This window comes from Sebastes umbrosus, chromosome 14 (assembly GCF_015220745.1).
Source record: "Sebastes umbrosus isolate fSebUmb1 chromosome 14, fSebUmb1.pri, whole genome shotgun sequence".
NCBI classification, from domain to species: Eukaryota; Metazoa; Chordata; class Actinopteri; order Perciformes; family Sebastidae; genus Sebastes; species Sebastes umbrosus.
Genome location: NC_051282.1, coordinates 6,022,147 through 6,041,528, shown reverse-complemented (window position 1 = coordinate 6,041,528; position 19,382 = coordinate 6,022,147). Strand labels below are relative to the sequence as shown.

The following is a 19,382-nucleotide window of genomic DNA, read 5'->3' as shown; positions in this document are numbered from 1 at the left end:
CCTGCTGGCTATTAGAGAGAATGCAAGTTTAAGGCACTTCAGCATTGACTTCACTTTTCAGACCCAGAAGTTAGTTAGTAAGGAACTCTGGCTGTTTTGAAGTGAATATAAAGTACCTCAACTTGTTGGTTGAAATTCAAACTCAACATTTGTGTGTGTTTGGTTGAATTTAAGAAAACAGTTGTTGTGGGGCATTGATTGAGTCAAGGTAAATGTTGCTTGCTGGTTCTGCCTCAGTCCCGCCCACGCTTCGATAAACTGTCTCTTTCTTTGTGTGTGTGTGTGTGTGTGTGTGTGTGTGGCCTCGGTACTGCCTGCTCAGGTTCTTGGTCAACAGCAGTTTGACTTAGATAATTATTATTACCCAATTACTGATTGATTTCATGTCAAACATGTCCGTTCATTAAATATTGTCATTTTTGTCGTGTTGTATGAGGGTGTGTGTGTGTTCGTTGTCACTGTGTGATGGATGTGCCCTCGCTTTCGTCCAAGCGTTGAGGATAGCTGATGCACTTTAGCTGTTCCTGTTTCCCCCGGTCTCTCTCTCAAACACACACACGCACACACACACAAACACACACACAGGGTGCTGAAAGAACACAGCACAATAGCTTGTTTATCTCAGGCTAACACAGCATGCAGACTCTTGTGCGTGTGTGTGTGTGTGTGTGTGTGTGTGTGTGTGTGAGTGTGTGTGTGTGTGTGTGTGTAGAGGACACAGGGTCATGGGGTACACAACGTTAGCTAAGGCAAACAGTCATAGGTGTTCAGGCCTGTCTGCCATATAAACACACACACACACATACACACACACACACACACAAATTATATTGTGGAAAAAAAACATTAAGATATTATAGAAAAAGAAGCTTATATTATGAATTTTAGTGACAAATGTAAACAATTTTAGCACATTATAAAACATGATTTTTTTTTTTTAATTTATTTGAAATAGTAATCTTTATTTGTCATGTTTTTTGTCTTTCGTGGAATTTGTCAGCTCTTTACTGGATCTTTTTAAGTGCAAAATGCTAAGAAATCTGTACATTTTTTAAAATAGATTGTCAGTTCTAAATGCTGAAATACGTCCTGTTCTTCTTCTCTCCTGGTCTTTTTCAGCTCTGGACGGACAGGAATGTCTGGCCTGATAACCTCCTGCTCCCTCTGACCTCAACAGTATCTATACAGCCTGTTGACGGTCACTCTGCGGCCAGCTTTTGGTTTGTGACCTTTTGTCTTTCCTATTCTTGTAAAAGACCAAATGTGAAGGACTATGCATTATGTTAACTTAAAAATATGGTGAACTCTATTCGATTAAAAGACGTATACGGGTCATCTCTCAGCACCAAGTTTGATACTGAAAACCCTCATAATGAAGGGGGCAGATGATGCTCCATTTTGGGGACTAGTGGTCCCTAAAGTGGGGTTCCAGGAACCGCGGGGATCATTGAAATGATTCGCAGAAAACTTGAGTGTGAACCAGGGGGATAAATGCTCAATATATAACCCTATGTTCAGTTCAGGGTCCTGACAATCACACGCTCTCTTTAACAGCTCAAAAAACACACTAAATATTTTATCAGCTTCCATACTTCATGACTTTAACAACTGTTGTGATAATTGCTTATAAACCTGATTCTGAATTGATGATTTTGAATGATTGGACTTTCATATTGAACGTGGTTTGCCAAAGCGCAACTCGAGCTGCGTGCTCCCAGCCCATTTGCACAACAAGGTGTATAAATGCCACGATAATGCACGAGGTGTTTAGCACACAATAAGTTTATTGATTTTCGTGTGTTTTTTATACGCCATGTATCCTGTACTGACTGCAATGTTAACGCATCCGTGTATAAATGCTATGATAAGAGTTAGTGACGTAGAATAACAAGTGAGAAAGACCAGTTATAGTGGGTGGGCGAGCGGGGACGTGGATGGGCAAACAAACAGCGTACGTTTAACCAGGAGACCCGTGTTCGAAACCGTTGTTGAGCTGTGTTTTGTTTTGCAAGTTATGTTTGTGATGTGTTTTCCATAGTTGGGTTACGTTGTTTCCGTACTTAGTTTATGTGCTTATTTTAAGCCCAACCCTGACGTTTTTTCTTACCCTAACTAAGTTGTTTTCTTGCCTGAACCTAAGTTAGTGCTTTTGTTGCTTGAACCTAACTGCAGACGTTTGCGTGGCGTACAAATGACATGCGAAAAAAAGCTAAAATGCGTACTCATGACACGTGGAATATCTGTTTAATGTTATGGTATTCGTATGCCTTCCCGTGAGACTAGGTTGCCGCTCCACAGCACTTTTGCTGCTTTGCTTGGCGCAGTGAAAAAGCAAGGCATTGGAAATAATGGGTTTCAGAGTGCAAAGTGTGAAAGGCGCATAGGTCTATTTCTGTTGGAGGTGAAAAAAGGCCTAACAGAAATTTCGCCATCATTATTTTTACACATACAGCAGTGGAGTCTGTGAGACCCAAACAGTGAGGAAGCAAAGCCGATGTCAACAAATCATAAGGGTTAAGAGGATTTAGGGATCACGGGGGGATACTGAGGGCCTTCCAGTGGTTCCTCGGAGGGTTTCATTGGTCCTTAAGGGGTTTCTGTGTTTTCTAAAATGTTTCAGTTTTGGATCAGTCTAATGTGGATCAGTTTGAACCAGACTGTTATCTAAAGCAGGGCCCAATTTTCCAATAACAATCAATCTTTAAGAATATTTTATAACATTTCTGCACATAATTGCGCAAAAATAAATGCTCAATTATTATTTTGTGTATGTAATGTTTCTTATATTATCACTCATTTGACATCAGGAGAGTTATCAGTGGCTGTGATAAAAGTAAAGATTGAAAAATGAACAGAAACAATGAAAAGGTAGTGAAATCTGAGCCTCTAGGAGGAACTCGTTAATATACGATCATTCCTAAAAGAGTCTGGCGTTACGGTGCTTGTGGGAAACACCTCTTAAGGTTTAAGGAGGGTCATGAGATGGATTTCAGGATCATCGTAGGCTTCAGATGCTGTTGGGAGAGGAGGCCCATGCAGATGTGTTTTGTCCAGAGCAGCAGGCCTGGGTCAGCGGGGCGTGGCGGCTGCTCAGCAGGGCTGCAGAGCTCCTCTGTGGGCAGAACGGAGGAGGAGAGCCGCTGAACTCCGGATGACCCCACAAACAAAACCCAAAACACACACACTCACCACTGATCACACACACTCAACTGAACTGAATACATCAAAGATATACACTCCAGTGTTTTCCTTTATTACTCAGCTTGTCTTTATTTTGTAAACTGGTATTCACTATTTTAAATTTTGCCTTTAGATTAGAATTATTATTAAAATTGAGGTGTTTTGTATTTGTTTTATGTCTCTATTACATTTAATAAATGGAATCTAATTATAGTCGTCATTTAATCAATTAATTAATAGATATCAACATGGATATACTGTATTGTTTAATATCATAAACCATAAAACACATATACATTTTCAGTTTTTTTTAAGGGAATTATTACTGCTGACTAGTACAACTTGTTTGGGAAAATATAGGAAATTATTATGTTATTAAATGTATTATTATATAAATTTTCTATACTGTTAATACGACTTATTCACAGATAATTACACTAATGCATTAAACAAAAATAAAAACATTACTCCACTATTATTATTATTGCTTATATTATTATGATTTCTATTGTTATTATCATTATTATTATTATTATTACCATTATTATTTTTTATTATCGGTATTATTATTATTAGTACTAGTATTGTTGTTGTTGTTGTTGTTGTTGATCAAATTGTTGTAAAAACCACAGAGTGAATATTTAAGATATGTAGAGGACTATACACACAAAATTTGTAAATGTATAATGTAGTGTATAGTTTTAATTAAATAATATTATATTATAGTGATGATACATTTATCTAATGGAAACCTACCCCAGTGTATAGGATTAAGCAGCTCTCAAGTAATCACATAATTAATCACATGTACACTCAGAGAAGGAACAGCCAATCAGAGACAAGGATTTAACCAACATCTCCCTTATTGGTCATACTTTTAAAATAAATCCATATGTTTTTCTGCAAAAACCTGTGTGATTTAAATGGTTTAGTTTGTTTTTTTTCTCGAAAATCCTTAATAACTCCAGTAGCAACGAATGATATTAACAACAACATGCTTACAGTATATAAACTGGGATGAAATGGGAAATTGGCTGAAATGGAGACAAAATGAAAAGTTATTGGAGCAGGAGAGAAATAGTTCTGCTGGTAGATGTGGAACATCAAACATATATAAAAGGGGTATTTGGTGCAACATTAACAAGTGCAGGCAATACAGATGCATGAAAAGTGATTGCAAACTAAATCAATGCCAGCTTTATTCTTGTTGTTTGTTTGAACCCCTGATGATTAAAACGATGGTCGCTGCAGGAGACCTCTGGATCTCTCTCAAATTCAAGAACATCTTTAAGTCATAAGAAATCTGTTAAACAGATTTTATTCTTAAATATGAGTCGTCAACTTAGGGTTTTACTATTGTATGTCACTTAAGTTTGATGAATATAGGTCTCGATTGCATAAATAATACAGGAAATACAACGTGTAAATAGTTAACATGAACCAATATTCTCACCAGGAGCAGCAAGAGAAAACAAAACTCCACTGTACTGTAGTTTGGAGGATTCCTAATATAAGCACAGGAAAAAGAGTACTACTGTACTACAGTACTGTACTACATACGAAAGCCAGTTGTGCTGTTAAACTAGGAAATCCAGAGTTACAAATGATTTACTTTGACAGTAAAATCTCAAAACTGTAAAAAAAAACTACATGCGATTAGATTATGGCTGTCACGGTTAGAAAAAGCCCAGTGTTTAGTCATCCCTGACATACAGCAAGATAAAGATGAATATCTGCATCAAATGAAAACTTAATACTCATACCTTTTTTTATTATTTTTGTTTATTTTCCAAAGTAATGCAAAAATTAAAAAAATAGAAAAACAAATAGATCCAACTCAATCAAACAGATTACACTCAAACCAGAGTTAAACTAGCTTTCTAAATAATAATATACAGTATAATAAATATAATTTTATAGAATATTGTACCTATAACATTCTAAGAATGATATAGGTACAATGTTTAATGGTGAAGTAAAATCAACAGAAGCAAATATGATTATACTAAAGTATAATTAAAGTGTAGTTGATATTGTTTTATTAACATTCAAACCAATAGCCTAAATTACACATTGATATGAAACAAAACAACGATGTAAAAAAATAAATAATAAGTTAACATTTTTGTTTTTTGAAATAATAAAACTACTTCCATGAATATTAAAAACTGATTTTTTAAACTGAAAAATGTACAACAATAGCATGATGACCTCTGGTTATTATCTAGATGTTTTCCATAAGAGATTTTTGGTCGGTCTGATTCATAATTATTATTTTTTTATGAAATTTTTTGACAGCAGTTTGGAGAAAAGCAGAAACATGATGAGATTGTTGTCCAATAAAAATACACACAGGGCAACATCTGGCTCCGATCAGTGTCACACACACACACACACACACACACAGTATGTACAGTAGGCTTTGATAAGATTTCTCTGCGCTGCAGCTTTGCACTGATCTCGGATCAGAAATCTAAGTTTTACTGACCAATTGGCTGTTCAACATGATGAGTAGAAATGGGTCAATGTACAGACTAAATTTCAGCCCCTTTTGCTAGGCCTGTGTGTGCATGTGTGCGTGTGTGTGCACGTGCACTCATCTATTTGATTTAGACTGAACTCTTGAACTGCGGCCACACCACTTTATCTATCATTGCTCATTGTGAGGGCATGGACACACACACACATGCACGCACGCACGCACACACACACACACACACACACACACACACACACACACACACACACACACACACACACACACAAGCACACACGCATGCATACACACACACACACACACACACAGGCAGACAGCCCTGTGTTGAACTTGAGATGAGTTATGGAAAGGAAAACAGAAGTTAGGGGTCAGACCGTATGAGGTCACCCTGAAAGAATGTCCACTCTTTCTCAAGGTCTCTCTTTTTCTCTCTCTCTCAGTCTGTGTCTCTCTCAGTCCTCTCGGCCTCAATAAGCACAATTATTTCCTGTTTTCTGCATCACCAATATAACCATCTTCAACATTTCTTGCTCCTCCTCCCGTCCTCCTCTCTCTTCTTCCTCCTCCTCCTCCTCTTCCTCTTTTGTCTTCAAGGCGAGCCCGATATCAATTTCTCTCATTGATTCTCCAGCACAAGATACTGTGTGTGTGGTGTGTTTGGTATGAGTTAAAAAAGTGTCATCTGATAGGTCTGGGACAATTCACCTATCTCCCGATTCGATACTATCACAATACTGGGGTGCCGATTCGATATGTATTGCAAATTGGACATTACGATTTATTGTGAATTTTGTTAACTTTTTTAACATCAGACGATGGAAAAAAGTTGAATCATACACTTCTGAGACTTTTACTTTGGAAAATATCTAAATTAATCCAGTAAAAAATGTTGATTTTCAGCATGTATATAGTCAGAGATGTCCTGAAGTCAGCAGTATATCAGTCATTGTCAGGAATTATTTATTACATTTTTTCCAGCAACCCAAAAATCAAAGAATAAAGACATTTCCCTCACAAATTAGTATTATTTTCTTTTTAATTTATAAGGGACATGTAATGTGTTATACTTCTGTTGAATATAATCCATCAATCTTATTTCCATATATGTATTTTGTATATAACACCTTATTTTGAAAACCGGACGTAGTAACATGTCTATACATCCTCTAACTTCTCCAAGTCCGTCACTAGCCCTCCCGTCAGCTGCGTACTCTTTATACATCCATGGTCAGCTCCATCGTGTCCGTTTGAATGCATTTAACATAAATGTCAGTGAATGGGTGCTCTACAGTTGTAGCGGCGGCCCGTTTGACCACGGAGATGAGAGTGACGGACGGCTTGACGCTGCCCGGTCTGTAGTATTTGACGAGTTGGGAGTGAGAATGGGTTGTTTCAGCCTAAAAATCTCTTAATTCATGCCCCATTCAGAGAGAAGTGGAGGAGATTAGTGTCAACCTGGAAGTGGAAATGCTTTAAAGGGCCATTCCAGCAATTTAGTGTTGCACTTGAAAAAGTTGGGAAACCTGAGAGGCAGATTTTATAAAGAATGGTCAAATTGTAACCACAGAGGCTGAGATATCCTGACTTTTAGACCCTACTATGAGTCCTACAATTCCCATAATGCAATGCAATGAATCACATCTTTTGTTAGACCCTCCCTGACAAGTAAATGGTCGCATCTTTCAAACTCAACAAGTTTGTAACACAAGCTTTCAGTCAAAAATTGTAGTCTACATGCCCAATCTGAGAAAACCTTAATGACATCGTCATGGTTATTTTTTGACATCGTCAGAGTTATCGTCTCAGACATGGCAGAGGTTCTCGAGAAGACATCTACAGTTTTCACAGGCTCAGTCGTAATGTACTCTAAAATCTGTTTAGTCCCTCAGACTGAAAGAGTTCTTGCTAAAGCCACCATTTATAAAGAGAAGAAGAAAGACAAAAGAGTGAACACAGAGACCGACTTCTTGCATTTATTTACCAAAATATAGGAAATATTTTTAATTTCCAGCCCAGTATCCCAAGCAATTACTTTCATATGGGACGATTCCACACCACACAATTTACATCCAATGCCAACATCCAGTACCAATGTACAAAGCAGCGTGGCCTTTATGTAGAGAGGTCGTCTTCAATAGCCACACCTACAGTATCTCCACAGCGCTAAAGAAAGGTCTGGCTCCACACTGTGCCATTCTGGTATAGGGGGGAAAAACGCTCTGGCTTGTTTGCATTACTTTAAACCAATCGCAATCGTCTTGGGCGGTGCTAAACTCAGGATGCAGCGATGGTGCAAAATAGATGGAGGAGTGGAAGTGGAGGAGAATGCCGTGTGAGATATGCGGCCAATGGCAGGCTTGTACCCGTTGTTGAGAGTAACACGTTATAAAGTAACTCATTAGAGTAATAAGATTCCTTTTTGTTTTAACGAGTAATGTAGGACGTTAATTTGCAATTCAAGTAATCAGTTATTTAGTTACGTTTTCAAATAAGCAATCTGTTACAAGAACATCACGGTGAAATGCACAACCACTAGTGGGTGGCGAGGAGAGCGCTGCTGTAAAGCTCTCACTCTGAGGAAAATTAACAAACTTGTGGTGTCTGGATGCCTGCAGAGTTACAGATGCCGTAAGGCTATGCATAGGCATATAGCACGCTATACGCATCCTCTGGACAATATAACCAACATAGAATCGTAAAGGGGTTTCTATTTTTAGTAATGCAAAGTACCCTAGTGAGTTACTTTTCTCAGTATGTAATGCTGTAACATAACACGTTAAGTAGCGTTATCCAACGCTGCTCATACACACAGTCTACATCCGGTGAGTCAGACTAATAGAGAGGAGGAAAGGACTAGTCTAAATCACAGCTGAAAACAGGTTATTGGTAGTCGAATATTTGGAAACGTAGAAACCCACTGACTGCAGTAGAAGATGAGACAAGTTAAAAAAAATAATAATAAAAATAGTTTGACCAAAACAGCAACACATCATGAGAAAACAACTGCTGTCATGTGCTGCACAGGATGAGGTGTGAGTGTGGAAGAGGATCTGAGGGAGGTTTGGGTCCAGTGTGTGTGTGTGATGAGGTGATGACTGAGCTCGCCACCCAGGCTCCAGGTCAGGCATCTTCAGACCAGCAGAGAGCAGAAGGAGATGAAGATGAGGAGGAGGAGGAGGAGGAGAAGGAGGAGGAGTGTGTTTACATGTTTAGATATCCCAGAGGCTCTCTAAAGGTCAACAGGTCGCCGAGCCACCCGGAAAGCCCCACTACATTCCTCACTGTAGCCCTGCATGTGTGTGGGTCAACCAGAGGCCATGCAGCCGTGTGGATGAGAGAGGCCTGGATGCTTTTGAAATGCATGAAGTTCCCTGGATGTTGTGTTGTGTCAAATGTTGTTTCTTTAATCCACAAGGAGGAAGACAACCAGCTCCTTTTTCCTCCTTCACTTCCTTCTCCTGCTGCAACCGTAGTGCAATCAATCATTTCTGGGCAATCAAACATTTTGTTTCCTTGACATATATATATCACTGTTCTGCTGAGTCTATGTAATGTGCTGTGTCACCTTTCAAGCCAAATGCAGTGCCAAATGTAATCAAATGTGGGGAGTCCGTGGTTCGGCTTCAGCAACAAAAGCACTTTGGTTTCTCTAAGTGTTGTGAGTTCCTAAACATAACCATGAGAAGTCTAATGATGCTGCAGTTGTTAAGGGTATATATTATATTGCAAGATTGGATATTTCCCCAGAAGAAATAAAGACATGGTGTTGTCAGTTTTCACTGTTCAGAATCAACATTTTGCGACGTGCCAAGTTTTTAACAAGATTTCTTTGTTTTGTTGATAAAAAAAGCATAAGATACTGGCAGCATATCTCTCAAAACTTGCAAATTGCAAATTAGAAGTATATAAACGTCCTTTCTAGGAGATAGGGATACCATTTTTTGCTTAATGGTGCCTATTCCCAAAAAACATTTTTTAAATGAATCCAATAACTACAAACCATTTGACACACAGTTGCCTGCTTTGCCTAAATGGTAATCTAAACTCTCACGGAGACAAGCATTCCCTATAACCCTTCCCTCAACGGCTCTGCTTTTTGGTACCCTGACAGAGCCGTGATATTGCAAAAAGACAAGGTGCTGTTGGGACTTTGTGGAGCACCAACATTATTTCTATGGCTCGACATTACCCCTGGAGAATGCTGAAGGATTTGAGATGTTGCATTCAAATGCTAGAATTGTGGCAGCAAATCTCTGTAATTTGTGAATCAATGAATTTATATCATATGGTGTACATCATCAAGAGTGCAATTGCAGTGGATTGACAACAGAATCTTTAATTGAGGTAGCTTAAAGTAGAAAAAGACAGACAGGAACATGATTAGTAGCGTCTCTAAGGCAGCAGAACTAATAAAACTCAGTCAGTCTGCTCTCATTTAAAAACAACAGACATCATTTAAAAAAAAAAAAAACATCACACTAATTCACAGTCGAGGCCGGCCTTTAACCTGACAACATTACACATAGAAAGAGATGAGAGGGGAATGTTTAGGAGTGAAACTACTCGCATATAGTCATTTTGTCAGGTTTTAAGTACCTGCAGCAACAAGAGGAGATGTCCATAGGGAAAACACCCCCTTCACATACACACTTTTTTCGCATAATCTATAATCAATAACATTAAATGCATCCAATAATTTATTCTCATGGGGGAAGGGCGTCAGTAAAATATAATTTTTCCGATTCAGCAAAGAGACGTGTGTTCTAACAGGCTCAGTGTTTTCAGCCCCTGAGTCTAACTAACATGTTCAAGACACAATCCTTTTTTCTTTCCCAGCTTAATGTATTCAAGTCTGAAAATGTACCCTGTAGTCACATAGTGCAAAGGCCAGAGCTGCATGGGGTGAGACACAGAACAACACTTTACAACATCCACAAATAAAACAATATTAAAGGTTTTTAAAAGTGGAACAAAAATAGCTACATAAGACATAAGTGTGTGTTTTGCCATCAGAGGCTCCCTGTATTCCTGATCATAAGGCTCATTTTAGTTAGGCTGGGCTCAGACTGGTACGTGGGTTTAAGGATGGACCACAGCTTTTCATATTATACAGAATTAATGAAAGGTTTTGTGTGTTGAATTGTCATGTCAACACATTAGTGTATCCCCGAGTTCCTTTCCACTGACATCGATCATGAAGCCTTTCAGTGGAGTTAAAGTGTCCCATGATGATCTTAATCTATGTCATGGGTTTTGCTTTTACAAAAACTGTTGCAAAATACAAACGATTTACAGCATTTACTTTTTAATCAGCAGAAATGATGCATTATCCACCTTAAATAACCCAATACCAGTGAAACCCTGTAAATCAGACATCGTCTAAAGATGGCAAAGTGCATCCCATCATCATCATCATCATCAACATCCTGTACACCAGACATAGTGTCCATCTATTGTCTTATGGTTATTAGTAGCTCCCCAATTAAGGAGACAATCTCAAAAATAATGCGTGTGTCCGTCTAAAATTCAGGACTCTCAAAAAATTTTTGTCCAACAATATATTCAGCAAATATTTCAGCACTACAACCAGCTTCTTCATCAGTGAAAGAAGACTAGTTTGAGAACATGGTCCCTGAAGACTTTGACTTTAAAAGTGGCATGGGTTTTTGATTATCCCAGAGCTAAGAAGTGTGATCCATCATGCTGTCAGGAAGTCACTTCACCAAAGGTCCAGTAAGGCAGCGGTTACCAACCTTTTTGGCTTTCGTCCCCTTAAAAGTAAAGTTTACCGCAAAGTTAAAGGTGCAGAATTTAAAATTCAGAGCATATCTGTGATGGAGGGATTGCCTCCACTGGGCTCTCAACATGGCGACGGCTAGCAGCTTATGGTGCTAACAGCACAAACAGTGCAAACAATGGCACTAGTGCTACCAGGCAGACACCCTTTAGCAACAGTATGTGACGAACCGGGCTTTCAACTTACTCCAATGTAAACCCACCCATGGCGTTAATAGACGGTTAGAGCGTAGCGTGAGACTCCGTTCACGGCGGGAGGGAGGGAGTGGAGGTGGACGGGTCAAACAAACACTTTCAACCAAAAGACTGCTGTTCATGTCCCGTGTGGAACTAAAAGTAACTTATTTTGTCACGTCAGTTGTTAGTCACATGACTCGTTAGTCCCGGTAGTCACGTGAGTCGCTAGTCAGTGAAGTTAATGTCAACCACGACCGTTTCTTAACCCTACCTAAGTGGTTGTGTTGCCTAAACCTAACTTCCTGTGGAAACATAAGTTTATTTTGAAAAGACACTATACATGTAACGACCGAATATTGACACGCCGTCCCCGGTCCGTCCAAAAGTAACGCTAGAGGGGTAACCCCATGCGTCCGTCTATGATGCCGCGGGGCACTGACCAAGCGGCGGTATTTGAGGAGTCGGGGTGAGAATGTGTTGCTCTAGCCTTTATCTTTATCTTTACACAGCAAATAGTTGTTTGCTGCTATATTAATGCTCTGAATTTGGAATTTAGCACCTTCAACCACAGCAAAGGTTATGGCCTTACCGAGACATGAATTGTGATCAGTTTAACCAGTGAGTCAGTTTACCTTCTCAGTTTGTTTATGGTTAAAGGTTTTTAGAGGCCTGAAGAGGAAAAACATCAGTACTTTAATAAAGGAAGCCGAGAATCAATGAAAAAAATAATTTTGTGTAATTTGTTTTTTTTCTTCCGTATCCCTTTAATTATGACCCTCCAGACTAGTTTGGGCCAAATGTGGTGGAGGGTATATGCGGGTACATGGAGTATACCCACCTCTTTTTCTGGCATTATACCCATCTATCAGCCAAAAAGCCACTGGAATATAAAGGAGCGTATACCCACTTTGTCCTTGGTAACCTACCCTCTCTACCTAGTACACCCACTTTATTAACGACCACTACCACTGGTTCCACGCAACAATGTGGTGGTTTTGGTTTGGTTTGGAAGAACCTGCAGAGTTTGACTGGACAATGTCCCAGATAAGCGGTGGGTGGTGTATCTGAGTTTTTTTTTTCCATTATTGTTATTTCTACAACGTTCTACTCCAGTTGAGGCATTTTGCATCGCCAGTCATCGTCCAAATGCCTCACAGTATAAAGTAGATCCCCTTTGTTAGACATTACATCAGTGCAGCTCTTGTAGTCAAAATATCAACTATGGGCAAACTGTGTATCCAGCTGTAGTGCTTTTTGACGTCGTAATAAGTCACTGGAGTTCATTGATTTGAAGGAATCATTTTTTTCCACTATAAAAAAACTAACCAAGCAGCAAATAAACCAGAACAGAACAGTTTTTTCTGGATCTCCATCTCCATGTAAAACTCCTTGAATGCAAAAGTTCAGGTGCTGGGTGTGTTTCAAAGGGAATTCTGGGACATGTAGGCAGTCAGTAACCAAAGCAGAAGTAGATGAGGCTGACTAGTGCATCAGCTTTTTCCTAAGCCAGTTCTACAGAACCAGTCACGTCGCTCGCGCGCTGACTACGTCTCCGAGCTCGGGGACGCGCCCGGAGACGTGGACGCGGAGGAGTGATCGGTGTCCTCCATCAGGTCTTTGCTGAAGCCCCCGTCGGTACCGTCGGTACCGGAGGAGGAGGAGGAAGAAGAGGAGGAAGGGCGAGCCGTAGCTGAGGCGCCCTCCCGCTCGCGCTTCTTCTGCTTCATGCGCCGGTTCTGGAACCAGATCTTCACCTGCGTCTCGTTGAGCTCGAGCGTGGCGGCGATCTCCACGCGCCGCGCCCGCGTCAGGTACTTGCTGAAGTGGAACTCTTTCTCGAGCTCCGTGAGCTGCCGCGTGCTGAAGTTGGTGCGCATGGCGTTGTTGTGCGCTCCCGCGAGGCCGAAGTCGGACACTTTGACTGTGTGGAGGAGAGAGGAGAGAGAGAGAGGCGGTTATTAGGAACTTATTTTTATTGATATTATTAATACATGTTATGTATGAATGATAATATAAAGAACACAAAGTATATATTAAATATGTCCTTGTTTGGAAGCTGTTGTATTATTATTATGCCCTTCACGTTCATTCAGGAGACAGTTCAGGCCTAAAGCCCCTTTTCTTTTTTTCGTATCCTATTTGTTGTGTGACTTGATGTTCATGTCTTTATTTATGAATATTTATTTTTGTAAATATGTATTTATTTATTTATTTAGTGCTAATCGGGCTATTTAAATACAGACTATCATCATGCGTAATGTGTTTAATTATCTGTATTGAGGTTATCTCCAAACCAACTCATCACGATGGTAAAAGTCCAGATTTTAGAACAAAATAAGTTTAATACCACAGGTTCGACAAGAGGGGAAAACAAAGGAGGGGTGAGGGAAAGGGCTCGTGAACAGACGGATGGAGGGATGGAGAAGCAGGGTTGGGGGGGTAATGGAGGGGGGTTAAAAGATAACAGAGCAGGACAGACTTCCTAGGGTGAAGTAACCCGTCTGGTATATCCATTAAGAGAGAAACAGAGAGAGAGACAGAGAGAGAGAGAGAGAGAGAGAGAGAGAGAGAGAGAGAGAGAGAGACAGAGCGGAGAAAGAACCGTATCAGACGTCGGGGGGCCATAGTGGACCCAGACCAGACCTGCTATCTGTCCTGAGATAGGACTACCATGACCTGAAAAAGTCCTGAAAACACATAAACACCGTTTTTATATTTTACCATTTATTTTAACGACAAAATGTGACAAGTCAAGTTTACCTCGCAATGAGAAAATTATACGTTTTTTTATCCGATGTTCCATATGTGGAACAGCAAATATTAAAAAAGTTAAACATAATGAAAATATCTATTTTTTCAAAATGAAAAAATCTCAACAGCCAATTGGCGTCTATAAAATTAATTGTATTTATTTATTGTAGGGCAAATGTATGTTTTTAATGATAATGGAAATAAAGCGGTCATTATTAGTGAAAGGGCCACGTCAAAAAATGTTTTAATGTGGTTGAAAGATTTGTGAAATTAAATCATAATTATCATAATCATAATAAAACAGTTCCTTTTTATATACAGTGTATATGGGACCTGTCTTCATGTTTCATATTTCAAACATGTATTATTTTTTTCTTAGTTGGTTTACAGTGAAACGAATTGAGACTTGAGTGAAAAGAAGGGAAGAACAGACGGAAAGTAACATTTACATTAGAAAAGCCTGACATCTGTGTTTACAGAGGAATTACAAACTGAGGCCTGGAGAAAAAAAAAAACATTTTAGGCTAATGTTAATTTCGTTATTTTCAGAGGGAGCGAATCTCTTACGATTTACTAAAATCAAGGCCCAACTGTTTTAAAGCCCGCTCCTCTAAGATTTCTTTTTCACATTGTATTGCTGACTTTGTTCATATTTTGTTTCACTTTTGTTTTGCTTTTTGCACCGTGTTGTATCTTGCTTTTTGTCTTTTACCGATGCTTCTTGTTTTTTGCACTATCCCCTTTGCTGCTGCACACTGCAAATTTCCCCACTGTGGGACTAGTAAAGGAATATCTTATCTTATCTTACTATAGACCACTTTTTTTTTTTCCTTTTTCTCCTCATCTCAACTGTTCATAAACCATTTTTGAAACGAGCCTCTTTTAGGTCCCATGACCTGACAGCCACTATGATAAATGCAAAAGAGGCCACTGGCCCGTGTCTTCAGTGGAAACCTCACAAATCATGATTGAATATCTCAACATCTGTCCCATTGGACCCAGAACAAATCCCCCATTTCCTCACCTGTTTTCGGCGGGTTCCTCTTCACCTTCATCCAGTCGAAGGTCTGGCCCTGCCCGGCCTGCTGGCCTTCCTCCTCTCCCCTCTCCCGGTCCTGGGAGATAGCTCCCGGTAGCTCTCCGTAACCTCCCCCGGGTGGAAGCCCCAAGAAGCCCGCTGCGTCCAGACCCCCGCCGAGCTGCTGCGGGTACTGCTGCCCGGCCAGAGCGCCCTGAGGCCCGCAGTAGGCCCCGGCCAGGGCCCCGTAGCTGGGCCCGACGGTGGGGGCCGAGCTGGGGAAGCTTGATTGATGATAGTAGGTGGAGGCCACAGACTCCTCCATGAAATACTGCGGGTGAATGGTGTTGGGAGGGCCATAATCCGAGTTTGTGGCGCACGCCTGACCCGCGTAGGCCCCGGTGCTGCCGCCGCTATTCCCGGTATTATAAGGAGACAGTGTTCCGCTTTGTAAGCTTTGGGTTTGGTGAAGTTGGTGATGATGGTAGCCGTTGTGCTGATGCTGTTGTTGCTCATGAGGATGATGATGAGGAGGAGGATGCTGCTGTGGATGCTGGGTGGCCCCTCCGGTACCTCCAGAGGCCCCGTACAGCCGCACCGTTTCCCCGGTGTAACTCGCTCCACCGGCGCTGCTGCTGTCACTTCTCGGCCCGTTAACGGGAGCTGGAGAGCCGATTGTGGGCCCAGGGTGGAAGGAGCTGGAGGTCACCGGGAAGCCCTGATGCTGAGGATCCAGAGGATGATGGTGCAGATGATGAGGATGGTGGTGGTGGTGGTGGTGTTGGGGGTGGTATCCAGATTTAGGCGCAGAATAAGCGCCTGTCACCGGTCGGTTGTTACAAATGGAGTATTCCACAAACGAGTTCATGTTGTCCATTCAGACCAGTAGGCACGGCGGTGGGGCTGAATGAACGGAGTGTGGAATGATCAGCAGGAAACAAAAAGAGCCCACAGATGATGTTGACTCCAATGAGTTAGAATAAACATCAAAAATCGAAAAGTTCCATTAAAAACTTGTTTTTTTTTCCAAGAGTAAATTGGATGGTTTGAAATCCCTCTGCTGAACGAACATAAATCTCAAGAAAAAAAAAAAGAACTCCAAAAGAAAAGAAAATATTTGGAGAAAAAAAAAAAATGCGTAAAATGTGAAAGGTTCAACAAAAATGTGATGAAATAAAACCAGCAGGAACTTCCAATGTGGAGGAAAGAAAGTGGTGATCTGCACGTCCCCAAACCAGAAACACACATGAATAATGCGCTCTGCTGTGCTGTGTGTGTGTGTGTGTGTATGTGTGTGCGTAAACGGAAGGCCTTACTGTCAACAGCTCAACTCGACCTGTGTTGTCCAAAAGCTCACTGGTGACAGCGCAAAACCCCGCGAGAAGACCGAGAAGAGCCGAGTCACCTCTTCACCTCCACACAGGTCACACTCCGTCCTCCATTCTCTTCTTTTTCTCTCTATTTCTCTGCTTTCCACCTCTTTTTCCGTGATTCTCTTTCTCTCCCCTCTCTCTCTCTCTTTTCCGTGTCACTTCTTTTCTTACCTCTGCTGCGCGTCACGTGGCTCCTCGTCACACGTCGCCTATGGTGACCGAAGGGACAGAAGTTTGTCAGCCGGTCACAGGACCGGGGAAACCACTGTGTGTGTGTGTGTGTGTGTGTGTGTGTGTGTGTAGGGGAGGGGAGGGGCACCTTTCGGTTTAGGAGTGGAGTTTTTTTGCGCGCGCGCTTGCATTGACGCACGCGCCTCATCCATCACTCGCCGTGACATTAGCACGACAAAGAGACTTCAATCAAACCGGCCCATCAATCTGATATCAGCACGGATCTGTCAGAGCAAAGAGAGAAGCAGAGAAGAAAAGAGGAGCTGTGAGCCGGCCTGCTGCCTCCAGACCTCCTCTCTGCCAAATACTAACACTGAAACAACCTGCACTGCACATGGGTCTAACAGTACTACTACTACAACTACTGTAACACACTGCTGCTACATGGTTCTAATAGTAACTATTGTAACACACTGCTGCTACATGGTTCTAATAGTAACTATTGTAACACACTGCTGCTACATGGTTCTAATAGTAACTATTGTAACACACTGCTGCTACATGGTTCTAATAGTAACTATTGTAACACACTGCTGCTACATGGTTCTAATAGTAACTATTGTAACACACTGCTGCTACATGGTTCTAATAGTAACTAACACACTACTGCTGCTACATGGTTCTAACTACTGTAACATACTGCTGCTGCATGGTTCTAATAGTAACTACTGTAGACCTCCTCTCTGCTAAATACTAACACTGAGACAACCTGCACTGCTGCTATGGTTCTACTAGTAACTACTGTAACACACTGCTGCTACATAGTTCTAATAACACTGCTGCTACATGGTTCTAATAATAACTACTGTAACACACTGCCGCTACATGGTTCTAATAGTAACTGTAACACACTGCTGCTACATGGTTCTAATAGTAACTATTGTAACACACTGCTGCTACATGGTTCTAATAGTAACTATTGTAACACACTGCTGCTACATGGTTCTAATAGTAACTACTGTAACACACTGCTGCTACATGGTTCTAATAGTAACTACTGTAACACACTGCTGCTACATGGTTCTAATAGTAACTACTGTAACACACTGCTGCTACATGGTTCTAATAGTAACTACTGTAACACACTGCTGCTACATGGTTCTAATAGTAACTTTTGTAACACACCGCTGCTCGGGGTTCTAATAGTAACTAACACACTACTGCTGCTACATGGTTCTAACTAGTGTAACACACTGCTTTTACATGTTTCTAATAGTAACTACTGTAACATACTGCTGCTGCATGGTTCTAATAGTAACTACTGTAGACCTCCTCTCTGCTAAATACTAACACTGAGACAACCTGCACTGCTGCTATGGTTCTAATAGTAACTGCTGTAGCACACTGCTACATGGTTCTAATAGTAACTATTGTATCAATAAAGCCTACTACTACTGCTGCTACAGGTCATAAAGCGTATCCACCAAACATTACACACATTACTATAGAGTGAATCTGTTTGTGTCAGTTAACCCTCATGTTGAGTTCAGGGTCCCGAAGGTCCTCTTTAACAGCTTAAAAATATAGGCTACCTAACATTGTTTCATCAGCGTGCTGCATTGGGACTTATCCTCATTGAAGAGATGTATTTACAACCCTTCAGTAAATGTCACATTACTTCTGTTTGGGCTCTCAGAGACCCAAGCTGTGGTTAAATATAGGCTACAGTGGATGTTCATAAATGTGATTGGTGTTGATAGTAGATTTCACATAGCACTACTCCTCCCGAAACCCAATAGGATTTATGTTATTGGACTTTTATAACAGTGTGTTCATAAGAGCTCTAACAGGAAGGGGGGGTTTACTTCTCTGGGGTTCTAATGGACCCAAACATAAGTAGCTAACACCACTCTGTAGGATAACTTACTGTGCATTTCTTCGTCTGTGAACGACCTTTTTCTTAATGTATAGCTCATATAGCATATAAAACATGAAATATTTCCTTATTTAGTGTATTAATTATGCTTTATGGTCATTTATGAATTCGTCATCTTCATCAGATAATGAAGTCCAGTTTGTGCCAAAGGGAAGTGTTACCACCTCAATCATTTATATATTGGATTACTTTGATGTCATCTTCAAAAGTCTGGCCAAAGTAATTGCTGGGATGTGGATAGGAAACAATATGCTCTCTAGCACTACACATGAAAATGTATATTGAGTGTGGATTATAGATAAGCCTTTCTGAATTTATAAGATCTGGGGTCTTTACTGGGACTATACTGGCACTGAGAGGGCCCAAAAAAGGATTTCTGGTCTGAGGGATCTAGTCTGGAAAGAAAGGATCTGGATCTGTAGAAACACTGCACCTGATGTATTTAATTGGCAGAACTATTGAACCTACTGCATATGTGTTAGA

General features: G+C 40.7%; 1 protein-coding gene across 1 annotated transcript; it reads right to left on the bottom strand.

Annotated features, from left to right (window-relative positions):
* Positions 1-12,103: 12,103 nt before the first annotated feature.
* On the bottom strand, positions 12,104-17,336 carry hoxb1a (homeobox B1a). The gene is made up of 2 exons (XM_037792526.1): positions 15,426-17,336; positions 12,104-13,571 (listed from the first exon to the last, which is right to left on the bottom strand). The coding sequence occupies exons 1-2, from the start codon at positions 16,294-16,296 to the stop codon at positions 13,195-13,197; spliced, it is 1,248 nt and encodes a 415-aa protein (XP_037648454.1). The 5' UTR covers positions 16,297-17,336; the 3' UTR covers positions 12,104-13,194.
* Between the last annotated feature and the right edge of the window lie 2,046 nt (positions 17,337-19,382).